The sequence below is a fragment of the Cebus imitator genome, unplaced genomic scaffold (genome assembly GCF_001604975.1).
Source record: "Cebus imitator isolate Cc_AM_T3 unplaced genomic scaffold, Cebus_imitator-1.0 Scaffold562, whole genome shotgun sequence".
Lineage (NCBI taxonomy): Eukaryota > Metazoa > Chordata > Mammalia > Primates > Cebidae > Cebus > Cebus imitator.
The window spans coordinates 864745-881676 of record NW_016107877.1 but is presented as its reverse complement, the minus strand read 5'-3'; the positions used below and the strand labels follow the sequence as shown (position 1 = coordinate 881676).

The window sequence follows — 16932 nt, the reverse complement described above, 5'->3', positions numbered from 1 at the left end:
TGAGTCTATCACCTCACTTCCTCCTCACAACCCTGGGAGGAGAGGCAGCACCATCACCCCAGTTCCAGACATAGGAGACCGAGCCTCAGGGGATTAAGCAACTTGTCCAAGATCACAGTGCTAGAAAGTAGCAGAGTCAGGATTTGTACTGAGATCTACGTGACCCAGGCAACACTCTGAACCCGTGATAAGAGACAGGGACAACAACGAGACTCTGTCTCAAAAAAAAAAGAAAAAGAAAAAAGAAAAAAAAGAAATCTGGGTTCAGATCCAGGTCTTGTCTTTCTGTGGCCAGAGAGTGGCCAAAGGTTTTCTCACTTGCACATTCAGAGCCAACCAAGACAGTCTTAAGTTGACCTCTTGTTGCTTTCAAATTCTTTGACATTATGCTTGCCTATTTTTTGTACTGAGCTCTATACTCACAAGTCTAGGGACTGTTACAGGAGAACGTGACCCTGCATTCTCTTAAATCCTGGCCAAGCTTTACCCTGATGAGCTTCCAAATTAGGATGAGGTCAGATATGTTTAGGGAGGCGTCTCCAGCAACCTGCCCACTCTGGAGCAGGCTTTAGTCAAAGTTCTGAAATGCCTGTTTTTCTGGAACACCCTCTCTCCAGTCTTTTATCTGTCCTTCCCCTTCTTTACCTGCTACCCCAGTGATCTCGTTGCAACCTCTACATCTTGAGTTCAAGCGATTTTCCTGCCTCAGCCTCTCAAGTACCTGGGACCATAGACACATGCCACCATGCCCGGCTAATTTTTGTATTTTTAGTAGAGATGAGATTTCACCATGTTGGCCAGGCTGTTCTCCAACTCCTGACCTCAAGTGATCCAGCCACCTCGGCCTCCCAAAGTGCTAGGATTATAAATGCGAGCCACCATGCCCGACCTGAACCCAGATTTCTGGTGCTCTTCCCACATCTGTAGCCTCCCTCCTCCCAGCTGAAGACATGAGCACCATTTTACTTTGCTTTAGACAAAAGATGTTATTCACAGTTTGGGCACCAGGCTGCTGAATAATAAACCTTCCAACTTTCATTTTAAAAACTATTTTAAAACCATAAAAATGACAAATTACCAAGCTTCTTTACTGACAGAATTAATGACATAGAATGATTGAACTGATAACTTAAGGGTTTCATTTAGTAACTTGAGATATCTTTTGAAACTTTTTCCAATTATTTGGCTTCAGGTAGAAAGGTCTGATGCCAAGTTATTTTTTTATAATACATTTTATGTTACTGTTAGAATAGAACATACTTCTTTAAATATAATCTAAAGAATATAAAGAAGTAAAAAAATAAGCCAATGAAAAATAAGCCACAGTTACTCCATCCAAATAAACCGTTGTTGATATTTTGGTGTGTTTTACTTGTAATATTTTTTAATGCATGAATTTGTAGTTACACAAAGCTATAATTATATATTATATGCTACTTTAATTTGGCTTTTTCCACTTAATCTCACTTTGTATACATTGTTCCATGTTACTTTATACTATTAAAAACATAATTTAATAAAGTCAAAGATTTATGATAAAGTCTTCTGTCACTCAACAGTCTGAAGCCCAAATACAGAAAAGAAAATCAAGGTAACAGCATCTTCCATTGTTCACTCCTCCAACAAAAACAGCCCTGAATTACTCAGGGAAAAGGTCACTGTTTAACACAGATTTTGAGAAGTCCTTCTCTGAGCCAATTATCAGAGCTGTGCAATGAAACTGCATCTCTCCTAGAAGCTGTCTTCCCTTACACAGATTTAGAAAATTATTATGACAAAGTCAGAAGAGGCAGGGATTTCAGACAGCTCAGTCCGAAAATCACTGAGCTACACACAGAGGTACCAAGAATGAGGGAGGCCCAGGTTTAGGGCACAGTGGAGGATTCATTTTAAAGAGATTCAGGAGAATAATCTAGGTCAGTCAATCACATCTGGCTGAGGCTGCTGGGGACTGACTGTTGTTACCATCTGACAGGTGTTCTGTGGCCCAAATGAACACAGTTGGTCTCATTCCAGCTTCTAGAGAACAGGTGTGCACATTACCAAACACAAGGGGAAAATCTACTGTTATAGTTCACACTAATTAACATCTTTGCTGGCAGGCTCAGCAGAAAGGCCAAGTGTTCAATGGCTGTGGAAGGGACTGATTGCTATGGAAAAGGCAGGGGCATACTGATGAGCCCTTGTGAAACCACAGTTCTCAAACAAATGTCCACAGTCATGGACCTCCATACCCTGACACATGCCTGCGTGGGCACATTCTATGGATGGTTTATATTTAAGTCCTTGAACTCTTTGGAACACTCAGAAAGGCAACAATTGTCAGCAGCCCCATCACCAAGTAAAATATAAAATACATTGCTAGATGCGCTTCAAGCCCTGTCTCTTCCATAACGTTCTTGTAACTGATCCGATCTCTCTGGGTACTCTGTATCTTTGTTACCTGTTGGGCATTCTGTCTAGCAGTGTTACTTCAGTGATTTTTATAGTTCTGCACATCCAGGAAAGTTCCTAGGATAGTGACCTGGAAGAGCTGGCCTCCTGTTAAGTTGTGAGACCACCTAAGAGACTTTAGAACCTTTCGGTTTCCACCTATATCCTAGACAAGCTTCAGACTCTCACTAGAGCCCAGCTGGTCAAACCTATTTCTTCAGCCTCATCAGCATCCCAGGCTCCATTCCAGCCCCTACTCACCACAGTCCTTATTCTTCTCTAGCATCGCCTCACCTTATTTTCCAACCTTGTCCTTTCTTTTCCAACCAACTGACTTCTCTTGCTTTTGCTATATACTTGACAATTCTTTACTCTGTTCCCTTGAATACATTATTGCCTCCACCAGGAATATTCTCTCCCCTTCTTTCAATCAGTCCACTGCCATGACCCACTTTTTCTAAGACTTGGCTTGGAACTCTCTAATGAGAGAAGCCCCATTAGAACTAAGTAAAACCTACAGTCTTTTCATATGAAGTTTATTTTATCAGAAAAACAAACAAGTAAGCTATCAGCTCCTCTTCTGCCAAGTCAAAAGCATACTACAAGTTTTTTTTTGTTTTTTTGTTTTTTTCAAGACACTGGGAAATGGTTCAGAAGCAGCAGCAACCTTTTAAATTCAGTCTTCCTTGATATTCAGCAAAGGTGTATTCATGTACTTTTAGACAGGTTCAAGATAAAGGGCAAATAGAAAAAAATTCACCACAGGGGTTTGCAACAAGGGTATCTACTCTGTGTGAATGATTCTTTATGTCTAGAAGAAGAAATATGGGAGATGTTGCTTCTAATTCTCTCATGTCTCAAAACGAACACTGGGGTTGCTGCTCAGCTTGTCATAGGTTAACATATAAAGTTATAAGGCAGCAGGCTCAGTAGTATGAGCAAGGCACTAGAGACTCAAGGACAAAGAATTCTCATCGTTATTTACTACTGTCAGCTTGCTAGGAATCCCTAAGTTGCTTAATTTTTCTTTAAACTTCAGTTATAAAAGAAAGTGAGATAAATACAGGTTCATTTCACAAAGTGCCATTAATAATTACTAAAATACACATGCTTCTCAACTTATGAGGTTACATCCTGACAAACCCATGGTAAGTTGAAAATGCATTTAATACACCTAACCTACCAAACATCCTAGCTTAGCCCAGCCTACATTAAATGTGCTCAGAACACTCATATTAGCCTACAGTTAGGCAAAATCATCTAGTGCAAAGGCTATTTTATAATAAAGTGTTGAGTACCTCATGCAATTTATCGCATACTGTACTGAAAGTGAAAAACAGAATGACTACATGGGGATACTCAAAGTTTGATTTCTACTTAATACCTATCACTTTTGTGCCATTGTAAAGTCAAAAAAACAAACAAACAAACAAACAACATTTAGTTGAATCATCATAAATTGGGACCATCTGTACAGAGAACTGTCTATCTTACATCGTTCATTAGTTATTCCCTAAAATAATGTAAAGTCTCCTTTTGGCAACATACATACAGCTTTTTAAATTTGGTAGACACATTTTCATTAATAAAAATGTAAGATTTTTAAATGCCTAGATGAGGGTTCTTAACACACACACATACACACCAGGAGAACTACAACAGACAATAGTGTGAAGTATGACTTACGTGTGAGGATAAAATAAGCTTTCAGGTATAACTTAAAGCTCTGGAATCATTTACCTTGATATACTGCCACAGATGACCGAGCATGGTTGAATGTTGTGCAGGTAGTGAATGGCTTTGGATATTCCAATTAATATGCTGATTCGAATGTGCCAAGGGAGTGGGGCCGTACCACCCTAAAACGACAACAGCGATCGGTTTGGTTGCACTTTCTGAGTAAAAAACTACCTATGTATTCATATGCAGACATACGCCAGAATAGAAGCAGACAGCAAGCTCGGATCAGATGGACGAATCAGCGTTTGTTTTTTCCAAAACCCATGTTTAATTCCAGATGGGTTTCCTTCTGCTACTGATGACAGTTCTAGGCCTCTTTATAGACAATGAAAATACTCAATACTTCTTAATATTAGCTTAATCAAAACAGAGCTAGTAAGGTAACACTGCTTAAAAGTTCATTAAGATTTTTAAATTACTTGTGGTATGATATTGTGAATAATCGAGATAATCTGCTTTTATTCTCATCCTAACTAAAACTTAACCATTTGGAATCAATTTTTAAAATTAACCTTCAAAAACAACTTATGAGGGATCATGGCATTTATTCAACTCCCTTCTCAATCTCTCTCCCCACCTCTCTCTTTTTTTTCAGACAAGGTCTCACTTTGTGTCACCCAGGCTGGAGTACAGTGGCACAATCATAGCTCATGACCGCCTCCATCTCCCTGGGTTCAAGCAATCCTCCTGCCTCCACCTCTCAAGTAGCTGGGACAGGCATGTGCCACCATGCCCAGCAATTTACTTATTTTTTTTTTTTTAGTAGAGACGAGATCTTGCTGTGCTGTCCAGCCTACCTCTTTAGGGTCTGTGTCACTGTTATGGCTATCCTTTGTATTAAAGGATATTTTGTATAAAGTTATATAAATTAAAATTATCTAAGGAATAACAGCAGTTGATGCCAACTCATTGGAGGTACAGAATCTAATATAATATAACATAGTTGCTAAAAGATGCTGGGTTTTTACTGTATAATGAGTAAAAACTCAACATGGTTGCACAAAACACTTTAACTCAGGTATTTATTCAGTCTTCTAAAAGTAAGAAATTAATCCAAGAAGTACTGCTTCCTTGGGAAACCCATCCTAGGCTTTCCCCTCATGCAAACACATCTTGCCTCCCAGCTCTCCCAGAAGGTTTCAGCAGCTCCCGCAGGGCTTCAGGGGGTCAGAGGATCAGACAGAATAATAGATAGAACTTACTATACACTGCAATCTGTCAAAAAGTGTTCCATTTCTCATGTATGGATAAACCAGACAGAACTTCTCGGTCTCTGTAAAATATGCGGCCAACTCTAGTATGTTTGGATGGTGAAACCTTGAAACAAAAAATGGTTTAAAGCTGTCAAATTGCTTATTCAGATAGGAAATGAACAACACTCTCGTGTGGGGGTAGTAAGGTGGTGTGGGGAATAGGCCTAAAGCAGAATATAAATTCGGCTGGACACACTGGACATAGGACACAGATTTGCTTTCCAAATTGGTCCAGAGTTCTGATGGCTAGGCACAGTGGCTCACGCCTGTGAGCCCAGCACTTTGGGAGGCTGAGGCTGGCGGATCACTTGAGGTCAGGAGTTTGAGACCAGCCTGGCCAACATGATGAAACCCCGTTTCTACTAAAGATACAAAAGTTAGCTGGGCATGGTGGCGAGCGCCTGGTTATCCCAGCTACTCTGGAGGCTGAGGCAGGAGAATCACTTGAACTGGGAGGTGGAGGTTGCAGTGAGCCATGGTCACACCACTGCACTCCAGCCTGGGCAATAACATAGTTTGTAAGAGAGCTTATCAAATGCCTCAAAAGTCTGCTTTTTATCTTGTGGGGATTTATATAAAGACGATAGGCCTCCAAGAAAAAAAAAAAAAAAAAAAAAAGTTCTAGCAAATACCAGTTACTCTTTTTGATAGACTGTAATCATGTAAATATAAATAAAATATCCAAATATAAGGCAGAAAATTTCAGAAAATAAAGATTTTTAAAGATTTGTGATATTGGAAACTTTATAAAAGATCAACAACACTATTCAATATCAACATATTTTATCAATATGAAAGACAACATGACTTATTTATTAAGTAAAAACAGTGCAACTAAAATTGTTCATTTGATTTATTTGAATATATAAGTTAAAGTCACCAAAACATAAGAATAAAGACCATTTTCATTCATCCCTTTATTTTGCACTACTATGTCAGGTACTGTTTTAGGTACCAGTAACATCACTGAAAAAAGACATCAGTGTCTTCGCAAAGCTTGCATTATTGTCTAAATCCATATGACTAGTAATGTTTGATGTTGAGAACATATCATTGATTTTAAATCACAGATTTCTATGTCAGTGTAGTACACATTTCTCAGGCTTTTTTTCCCAATAATCATTTATTAGCTTATTAACAAAAACTCAATTCCTCGATTGTGTGTGCCATCACTATGAACCCAGGTAACAACTATGAAATATAAAACGTGAAATTCATACATACCATGAACTCAATTTAATTCAAAATTATTTATGGAATACCTACTATGTTCTGGGCAGGCTTGGGGATATTAAAATAAATCTGTAGAAAATATTCTATTTATAAAAGCCTGTTATTACTTTCTGCAGTAGAAAAATTTTCCTATAAACATACACACTCTCATATATATATATATTGTTTGTATGTGGTGGGGATGGGAGCGTTCTGTTTCCTTTTATTCCTTTTACTTTAAGGAAGGAAGCGTGTGTGTGTGTGTGTGTGTGTGTGTGTGTGTGTACATATATGTATACACACAGAGAGAAGATTTTATTTTTAAATATATCAAAGTCTTTAGTGAAACAAGATCACTACACCTATTATGATTCTGACCATATCTATAAAATGAAAAGCAATGGATTGGAAGGAAGTTGAGTTAGTGTATTTAACAGCTGTGTACACCTGGCTGGTTCTCCGCAACTTAAAATAATTCAGAGAGATGAATCTTTTGGAAGGCGGTAGATAGTGGACATCAGATAGGTACAGCCATGGCCTGGTGCTGCTTGCTCAGAGAGGAGAAAAGACCATGTGCTGATTTTTAAGTATTACTGATCAAGCACAAAAACAGATACTTTAAAGGTTACTAAGGTATGGAACATGGAGATAACCTGGGGAAAGTTTGCTGGTTTTGTGTCTATGGACTCATGCCACCCAGCCTTTCACTACAAATTTTTAAATTAGTAGGGTTTTAGATTATATACATCAGAAGGTTAGCAGATCTGATACCTTCTAAAATCAGTTCAGCAAACATTCTGAGTGCCTTGTGCAGACAAAATGATGCAAGCCCCATGGTGTGGTAGAGTAAACAGACGTGAACGACTAACCTGGCTTAGATTCTCTGGTCGTTTTACTGGCTGTGTTAACTTGGGCAAGTTATTTAATCGTGCCGAGCCTGTTCCTTTAACTGTAATCAGTAATTAAAACTATCTATTTCCAAAGTTCTTCAGAAAATTAAATTCCTGTTGTAGGTCTTTTAGTACACTCAGAAAAAAAAAAAGGAAAATTAAATAAAAGGTTAAGCCAAAAACCAGGTCCTCAAAAATTATTAGCTTTTCCCCTTTCCCTTGAGAAAGAAGGGAAAAAAGGAATCAGAAGGCACAGTCTATGGAGTTTACAATTCTGTTTAAGGTAATTCCCTTAACATTAAACTAAAGAAACCTTATCCTTCAGGTCTCAGCTTAGATATTCCTTCTACCAAGAAACCCATTCCGCTGCCCATCCCCCAAGTTATCATTTCCTCCTCTGTGCCCTGTGTTTCCTCATCTTATCATTTAATTAGTCTATTGAAATTGTCTGTTTACTTAGGGACTTCTCTCTCAATCCCATTTCTGATAGTACATTCTAAGAGGAAAAAGCTGCATCTGCCTCAGTCATATCTGAGAAGATAATTTAGAAAATAACTTGCATCTTCTGGGAAAAGTAGGATCTATCTCAGTTTCCTCTTCTGCAAAATGGAGATAATAGAAGAATTAGAAGAATTTATCTCACTGGATGGTCATGACGATTAATGAATTAACACACATAAAGCACTTGAAATAGTGCCTAACACAAAATAAACAGTAGTAAAATAAATAATGGTACCTCAGGAATAGTCAAAATTATAAAATTGTTAATTCTCTCTAGATTAATCTATAAAGTTATTAAAATTCCATTAAAAATGCCAATAGAATTTTTTAAGCCCAGACAAGTTGTTGTTGTGGTTCATAGAAAATACCTCATCAGATAAACAAATGGATCAGATAAATAAATGTAAAAAAATGAAACCATGAAACTATTGAGAAAAAATGGAAGAATTACTTTATTAGGTTGGTGCAAAAATTATCACAGTTTTGGCCATTAAATGTAATGTTTACATTACCTTTAACATTGATAAACTTTGATAAACTTAACTATAGTAAAACCATTTCTATATGTCAAAACTGTAATAAGCAAAGACGAAGTGACAGTATGGTAAAAAATTATTTGTATCTCATAACATAAAAACAGGCAGATTTTCTAATGGGAATTATAAAATGTTCCTTCAAACCATTAAGAAAAAGACCAACAGCCTAATTTTTAAAAATAGGTAAGGAATATTATCAGATACTTCATAGAAAATAAAATATATCTCATCAGATACTTCATAGGAAATAAAATATATCTCTTAAATGTATAAAAGGATTACTAATATTGCTCAGAAAAATTGATATTATGAGACTTGTTTTGTTGAGAGGCCACAAATTAAATGTAAATGAAAAAGGAGACACTACAACTGATACTACAGAAACACAACAGATCACAAGAGACTATTACGAACTATTGTATGCCAATGCTCTGGAAAACTTAGAAGAAATGGATCAATTCCTAGAAACATACAAACCACTAAGACTGAATCATGAAGAAACAGAAAACCTAAACAGACTATTAACAATTAAGGAGATTGATTCAATAATCAAAAACCTTCCAACAAAGAAAAAGTCCAGTTCATAGAGCTTCTGAGTAACCTCTAGCAAGCATTTTAAAAAGAATTAATACTAATCCTTGTTAAACTCTTTTACAAAATTAAAGAGGAGGGAACACTGTTGAACTTATTTTATTAGGCCAGCATTACCTCATATCAAAGCCAGATAAGACACAATGAGAAAAAGTTATAGGCCAATATCCCTGATGACCATAGACACAAAAATCCTCAACAAAATACTAGCAAGGCAAATTCAACAGAACATTTTTTATTTGTTTGTTTTTGGAGATCGAGTCTTGCTCTGTCACCCAGGCTGGAGTGCAGTGATCTCAGCTCATTGCAACCTCTGCCTCCCAGGTACAAGCAATTCGTGTGCCTCGGCTTCTCTAGTAGCTGGGATTACCAGTGTGTGCCACCACACTTAGCTAATTTTTACATATTTAGTTACAGATGGGGTTTCATCATGTTGACCAGACTGGTCTTGAACTCCCGACCTCAGGTGATCTGCCCTCCCTCACCCCCCAAAGTGCTGGGATTACAAGTGTGAGCCACTGTGCCCAGTCTTCAACAGAACATTAATAGGATGATATTCCATAGTCAAACAGGACTTCTCCCTTGAGAAGCAAGGATGGTTCAACAGGTACAAATCTATAATGATACACCATATTAAGACTGATGGATAAAAATCGTATAATCATCTCAACAAATGCAAAAGCATTTGATAAAATGCAACACCTTTCATAATAAAAACTCTGAACAAATTAGGTATAGAAGGAATGTATCTCAACATAATAAATGCCATATATGACAAACCCACAGGTAACATTATACCTAACAGTGAAAAGCTGAATGCTTTTCCTCTAAGATCAGAAAAAAGACAAGGGTGCCCACTCTTGACATTTCTATTCAACATAGAGCTGGAAGTCCCAGCCAGAGCAATTAGGCAATAAAAAGAAATAAAAGGCACCCTAATTGGAAAGATGGAATTTAAATTGGCTCTGTCTGCAGATGACATGATGAAAACCCAAAAGACTCCACCAAAAAAACTGTTAGAACTAATAAACAAATTCAGAATAGTTGCATAATACAAAATCAACATATAAAAATCAATTATGTGTCTATAGGCTAACAATGAACAACCTGAAAAGTAAATTAAGAAAATGATCTTATTTACAACAACATTAAAAAGAACAAAACTCTTAGGAATAAATTTAACCAAGGAGGTGAAAGTTCTGTGCACTAGCAAACTATAAGACACTGATGCAAGAAACTGAAGAAGACATAAATAAATGGAAAGATATCTTACATACATATTAATCTTCCATTTCAAAAAACATTACATACACGAATTGGAAGAATTAATATTGTTAAAATGTCCATACTACTCAAAGTGATCTACACATTCAGTGCAATTTATATCAAAATTCCAATGACTTTTTTCACAGAAATAGAAGAAAAAAATGCTAAAAGTTATATAGAACCACAAAAGACTCAAAACAGTAAAAGTCAGTTTAGGAAAGAAGAACAAAGCCAGATGCATTCACTTCCTAATTTCAAACTATATTATAAAGCTACACTAATCAAAACAGTATGGCACTGGCATAAAAACAGACTCTGACCCATGGAATAGAATTAAAAAAAAAACACACAGAAATAAACCTACATATGTATCATCAGCTAATCTTTGAAAAGGGCACCAAGAATATACAATGGAAAAAGAAAAGTATCTTCAATAAATGGTGTTGGGAAAACAATATAAAATTGGACCTTTGTCTTATATCATATACAAAAATTAACTCAAAATGGATTAAAGACTTAAATGTAAGATCTGAAACCATACAAATCTAGAAGAAAACATAGGGAAAATTTTCTTTGACATTGGTCTTGGCAATAATTTTTTGGCTATGACACCAAAAGCATAGGCAACAAAAGCAAAAATAAACAAGTGGAACTACATCAAACTAAAAAGCTTCTGCACAGCAAAGGAAACAACCAACAAAATGAAAAGGCAACCTATGGACAGGGAAAAATATTTGCAAACCATATATCTAATAAGGGGTTAATATACAAAATATATACGGAACTCATACAACTTAATAGCAAAAAANAAAAAAAAAAAAAAAAAAAGCAAATAACCTGATAAAAATGGGCAAATGACCCAAAGAGATAGTTTTTCAAAGAAGACATACCAACGACTAAAAAATATATGAAAAGATGCTCAATATCACTAATCATCAGAAAAATGCAAGTCAAAACCACAGTGAGATATCACCTCACACTTGTTAGAATGGCTGTTATCAAAAAGACAAGTGATACAAGAGTTGGCGAGGGTATGGAGAAAAAGAGGTGCTTGTCTGCCGTTGGTGGGAATATAAAGTGGTACAGCTATAATGGAGGTTCCTTAAAAAACTAAAAATGCAACTACCATATGATCCAACAATCCCACTTCTGGGTATGGATTAGTCCATTTTCATGCTGCTGTTAAAGACATACCTGAGACTGGGAAATTTATAAGAGGTTGAATGGATTTATAGCTCCATATGGCTGGGGATGCCCCACAATCATGGTGGAAGGCAAAAAACACATCTCACAAGACAGTAGACAAAAGAATAGAGCATCTGCGGGTTAACTCCCCTTTTAAAAACCATCGGATTTCGTAAGACTTAGTATCACAAGAACAGTATGGAAGAAACTGCCCCCATGACTCAATTATCTCCCACAAAGTCCCTCCCATAACACATGAGAACTATGGGAGTATATTTAAGATGAGATTTGGGTGGGGACACAAAGCCAAATCATATCAGGGTAAGTATGTAAAAGAAATAAAATCAGTATCTCAAAGAGATATCTGCACTTTCATATTTAATGCAACATTATTCACAGTAGCCAAGACATAGACACAACTTAAGTGTCCATTGACAGATGAATGGATAAAGAATAAAGCAAGTGTGATACACGTACGTGTACGCACATATACACAAATATTATTCAGCCATAAAAAGAATAAAATCCTGCCATTTCCAACAACATGGATGAACCTGGAGGACATTATGCTAAGTGAAATAAGCCAGACACAGAAGACAAATACTGCATGATCTCACTTACGTGTGGAATCTAAAATGGTCAAACATAGAGAAGCAGAGAGTAGAACAATGGTTACTAAGGGCTGCCGGTGGGGGGGGGGTGGGGCGGGGGAAATAGAGAGATGTTGGTCAAAGCAGACAAATTTTCCATTGCACAATGAACACGTTCTGGGGATCTAAAGTACAGCACGGGTGGTGATGGATGTATTAATTAATTTGATTGTGGTAATCATTAGACAATGTGTATATACTATATATCAAATCATCACATTGTACACATTAATATATACAATTTATATTTGTCAATTAGATATTTTTTCAAAAGCCACACTGATAAACTATTTCCACCTATCAGATTGGCAAAAATTAGAGGTAAGAATAAATACTAGGTTGGCAACAATGGGAAACCAGGAACTCATATATGATTGCTTTGAAAGTAAATTGGTATGACTTACATTGGAGGACAATTTGGTACAATAAAATGCACATAACCTTTTGATACTATAATTTTATTTATGATATTTATTTTACAGATACACTCAAGTATAAAATAACATATATACAAGACTTTCTTGTTGCAGTATTATCTTCAAATAATAAAATATTAAAACAAATCTAAGAAACCATCAACAGGGGAATGGGCCCCATAAACTATAACGTGAACAATGTGTTCATGCTACCTGTTGTGTTAAAGGAGTAAAATGAGAAAACAAAATATGTATTTGCCTACACATAAAATATCTCTGGAAATATATACAAGAAACTGATAATACTGTTGCTTTGGAAAGATCAGCTGGGTGGCTGGATGATAATCGTGGGAGAAAATCTTTTCTTGGTCTATCCTTTTGCACTTTTGAAATTTTGCAATGTTTGAATCTTACTTTCATAAGCAAATAAATAAAACTTACATGTAAAACCTTTTTTTTTTTTTTTTTGAGACAGAGTTTCGCTCTTGTTACCCAGGCTGGAGTGCAATGGCGCGATCTCGGCCCACCGCAACCTCCACCTCCTGGGTTCAAGCAATTCTCCTGCCTCAGCCTCCCAACATGTAAAAACTTTTTACTCCTACAATTTTAGATTTCATTTTTTATTGACTAAGTGATATGTAGGCTTTTATGATTAGCTTCTACTATTTTGATTTCTGGTCTTCAGTATAAAAGAAAATGGATTGAGTATAATGCCTTATTTCTTCACCTTCCTCTCTGCCTCCCCACTTCACATCTTGGTTAAGAAAATATCTGAAAAGGATGTTTCCTATTTGTAAAGGGTGACAAGTGAACTCTACAGGGTTAGAGGCCTTTGACGAGAAAGGCTGCACAGCTGCAGATAGGACTATATATGAAAATGAAGTCATTTCAATTTGTCTCCAAAGACTCTCAAACTTATGAGTGAATTTCCAGAAAATAATATGCACAGCAAAAGCGCTTGATTTCTTTGTCTAAAACTCTCTTCCTAAATAGAGTTATACTGATGAAACAGCTTCTAGACTGGAATGTCTCTAAGGAAGAGTGGAAATGGTGAAATACAGACCATTCTAATGCTCTAAGAATTACTATTCAGCCATGTTAGTCACACATGATTTAACCCACTTCCTTGTGACAGTTTCCTCTTAAAATATGTTCGAGTGAATAATGTAAATGATCTATTTTAAAATGTACTTTAAGGAATATACTAAAACAGATGTAAAAATTTATCCAAAGTTCTAACATCCGACCCAGATTTATTACATGTCATGCCAATCACTGTGCTGTAAAATCAAAGATGAACAGAGATGAAACCCAGGCACGAGGAAGAGGAAATTCCAGAGAAAACATACTCACAGCAGTAAAACTTCAAGCTCAGATAAAAACCTCTTCCAATGCTTCTTACATTGCATTTTTTTCTCCTAAATATACAGAAAGACAACAAGAAAATTAAAAAAAGGATCTCCGTCTCTGGGATTCTTAACCCTATTCCTAACTAGAGGGGTCTATAGTCTCCCTAAATTAGATGAACTTTTTGGTGTAAATGCATATAAACACTTTTCTGGGGAGAGCATCTTTAGCTTTCATCAGATTTTCAAAAGTCCGTTAGCCCCCCAAAAAATCTAGAACCACTGTTCTTGAATTAAAAGTTTTTCATGCAATGGATCACCTTGCTAAACTCGTTCATCATGTTTTGCACACATTTACACAGATTCAAAAACATTCTATGTATTCAAAGACAGTCCCATAACATTTAACCTCCCCACTTGATCTGATAAAGAATCCAATTTGTGTTATTTCTATTCTGCTGCAAAATTTCGCTAATTTGGTGTTTACGACGGGTTATTTGGATAGGTCAGTTCAAGTTTACCTTTGCATTAATTTTGAAAAGATGGGCTTACTAAGCAAATAAAAATATGACTCCTTACTTCCAGGAAGCTTTAGATGATAGCCCAGAACCTGACACATGAATATTGGATAAATTAATAAAATTGAATAAATTAGTTTGATAACATTGTACAGAGCATCTGCTCTGTTCCTGGCACCATTCTTGATGCCTTCATACATCTTAGGTCATTGCATGTCTCTGGATCTCAGGTTTCTAACTTCTACCAATAAAAGAGTTACATTAAGTATGTTCCTAGGTCTCACCAGTTGTAACATTCTATCATTTGCAAATTGCTAGAGAAAGTGGAGTTTCTGAGCTCTGCCCTCAGGAATAAAAAGGGGGAAATTCAACATGAATTTTGGAAACTATTTTCCAAGTTGAGCCAGGAAGTCAGAAACAAAAAATCAGGCTAAAAAACATTTTCAATGACCATTTTATCAGAATTTACGTTTTACAAAACCATTGTTCCAGGAGCTAGGTGGGTTGGATTTTCGGCCCATCTCTAAGACTTGCTTTTTGTGACTCTTTGTCAGTCACTTAACCTAAGGTCATAGCTTTCTAGTCTGAAAAATGAAGGGGTTGCTTTTTGTGTTTATGCTAATATAGCACTCTAACACCCTGTTGCTTGAAGTGTGGCCTATGAACAAAAAAACCTCAGCTTCACTAGGAGCTGCTGAGAAATCATGAATCCAGGGCTCCTATCGAATCTGCTGAATCAGAAAATGCATTGTAAGATGATTCCCAGGTGATTACAGTTCGAGAAGCACAGATCTAACACAATCCGGTACAATTTCCCACTTCAGTCCCTCTAAGAAAGGTAATTGGTAATGAACCAATGTCACAAAACTGCATGTCTTTAACAAATGTTCTGTGGCTAAGGCTAAATTAAATGTTCTCCTTTTTTTACTGGTAAGCCTGTGTGTGTGTGTGTGTGTGTGTGTGTGTGTGTTCGTGTGTGTGTGTGTACACAGGTGTTGGGCTTAAAAAGGGGGCAGAGATAAAAGCAGAAGGGAGAAGTCCCGCCATACTTCCATTTACCGCCCTAAGAGAAAGTTAAAATGTATGCAGAGATAGTAAGATTTTGTACAGACCTTGGTAATCCCAGGTATTTTTACTCATAACTAGCAACTAAATTATTGAAAAGGGTATGTATACTTCATTCAATTTATCCAGCAAATATTTGCTGAGCAACTACTATGGGCCAGGCCCCGTAATAAGGCACTAGGATACAAAGACAAATAAGAGGTCTTCAAAGAAAGCTGCCTAGTCCTTGGAGAGAGGGGAGAGAGGTGGGTGAAGAACATAATGCTTTGATGCTGTCGCCACACATAGGAATGGGTTTCCTGGCTCAACTTGGAAACCCAAACCACACTGGAGCGGTCACAGACAATCAGGGAAATAACACCTGTCTTTAAGAAAGAAAGGGAAGGGGATCTAGAGGCAATAATACCCCACTGAGACTCATGGAAAGAAAACTCTCAAAAGGGAGTGTGACTTGGTGGCAGCTGCAGAGAGACCAGGAAAGTGGCCTGGACAGACCCTTTGGAGATGGGGCCCTGGGGCTCAACCATAAGACAGTGTACAAATAGGGACCAAGGACACATGGGCACTAAGAAACAGGCTTTAGCTTGGCCACCTCTAGAGTGACCACATTCTATTTGTTGAATGGTTGTGCCAGCTGGTTGTTTCTTTAGTAGACTGCTCATCTTTGTAGGAATTTTGAGATGTCTATGTACAAGTAAGTAGTACTAAATGCAATTTGGAGAAATGGAGAAATCAGGTAAACAATTTTTTAAAAGGTTCTGGAATGCAAGCTGCAAACTAGGAATCACCTTGGAACCCTCCTTCTTCCCACTTCCCCAGTCCTATCCAGCAGATAACCAGATGTGGTCCACTTCACCTCGTCTCTTAGACATACTTCTTCCTCTGCATCCTCACTGACTTTGCCCTGGCTAACAGCATTAGCTCTCATCACTGGCTACACATGTGAACCACCTTGGGACCTTTTAAAAAATACTGGTGCCTGCCATTTTTTTAAAAGCTCATTTTTTTAAAGGCCCATTTTTTTAAAAAGCTCCCTATGTACTTCTAATATATAGTCTGGGCTGGGAACACTGGTTTACATCCTATGCATTTCTTGGTTTGCACATCTGAAATATCCCTCTACCAGGTCTTTCTGCCTCCAGTCTAGTTCTTTATTTATTTATTTTTGAGAAAGGGTCTTACTGTGCTGCCCAGGCTGGAATGCAGAAGTGCGATCTTGCCTCACTGCAACCTCCACCTCCTGGGTTCAGGGCATCCTCCCACCTCAGCCTCCTGAGTAGCTGGAACTACAGGCATGTACCACCACATCCAGCTTTTTTTTTTTTTTTTT

At 37.1% G+C, this 16932-nt stretch overlaps 1 protein-coding gene across 3 annotated transcripts in view; it reads right to left on the bottom strand.

Annotated features, from left to right (window-relative positions):
* IRAK3 (interleukin 1 receptor associated kinase 3) overlaps window positions 1-16932 on the bottom strand; it is a 58730-nt gene that overhangs the window by 16651 nt on the left and 25147 nt on the right. For 2 of the 3 annotated variants that reach the window (XM_017515842.2, XM_017515841.2), the window contains exons 6-8: window positions 14027-14091; window positions 5376-5490; window positions 4174-4292 (exon numbers count right to left, since the gene is read on the bottom strand). In XM_017515842.2, coding sequence (XP_017371331.1) covers window positions 4174-4292; window positions 5376-5490; window positions 14027-14091 — 299 coding nt within the window. The remainder of the gene's footprint in view (window positions 1-4173; window positions 4293-5375; window positions 5491-14026; window positions 14092-16932) is intronic. The other variant, XM_017515843.2, reaches the window with a different exon arrangement.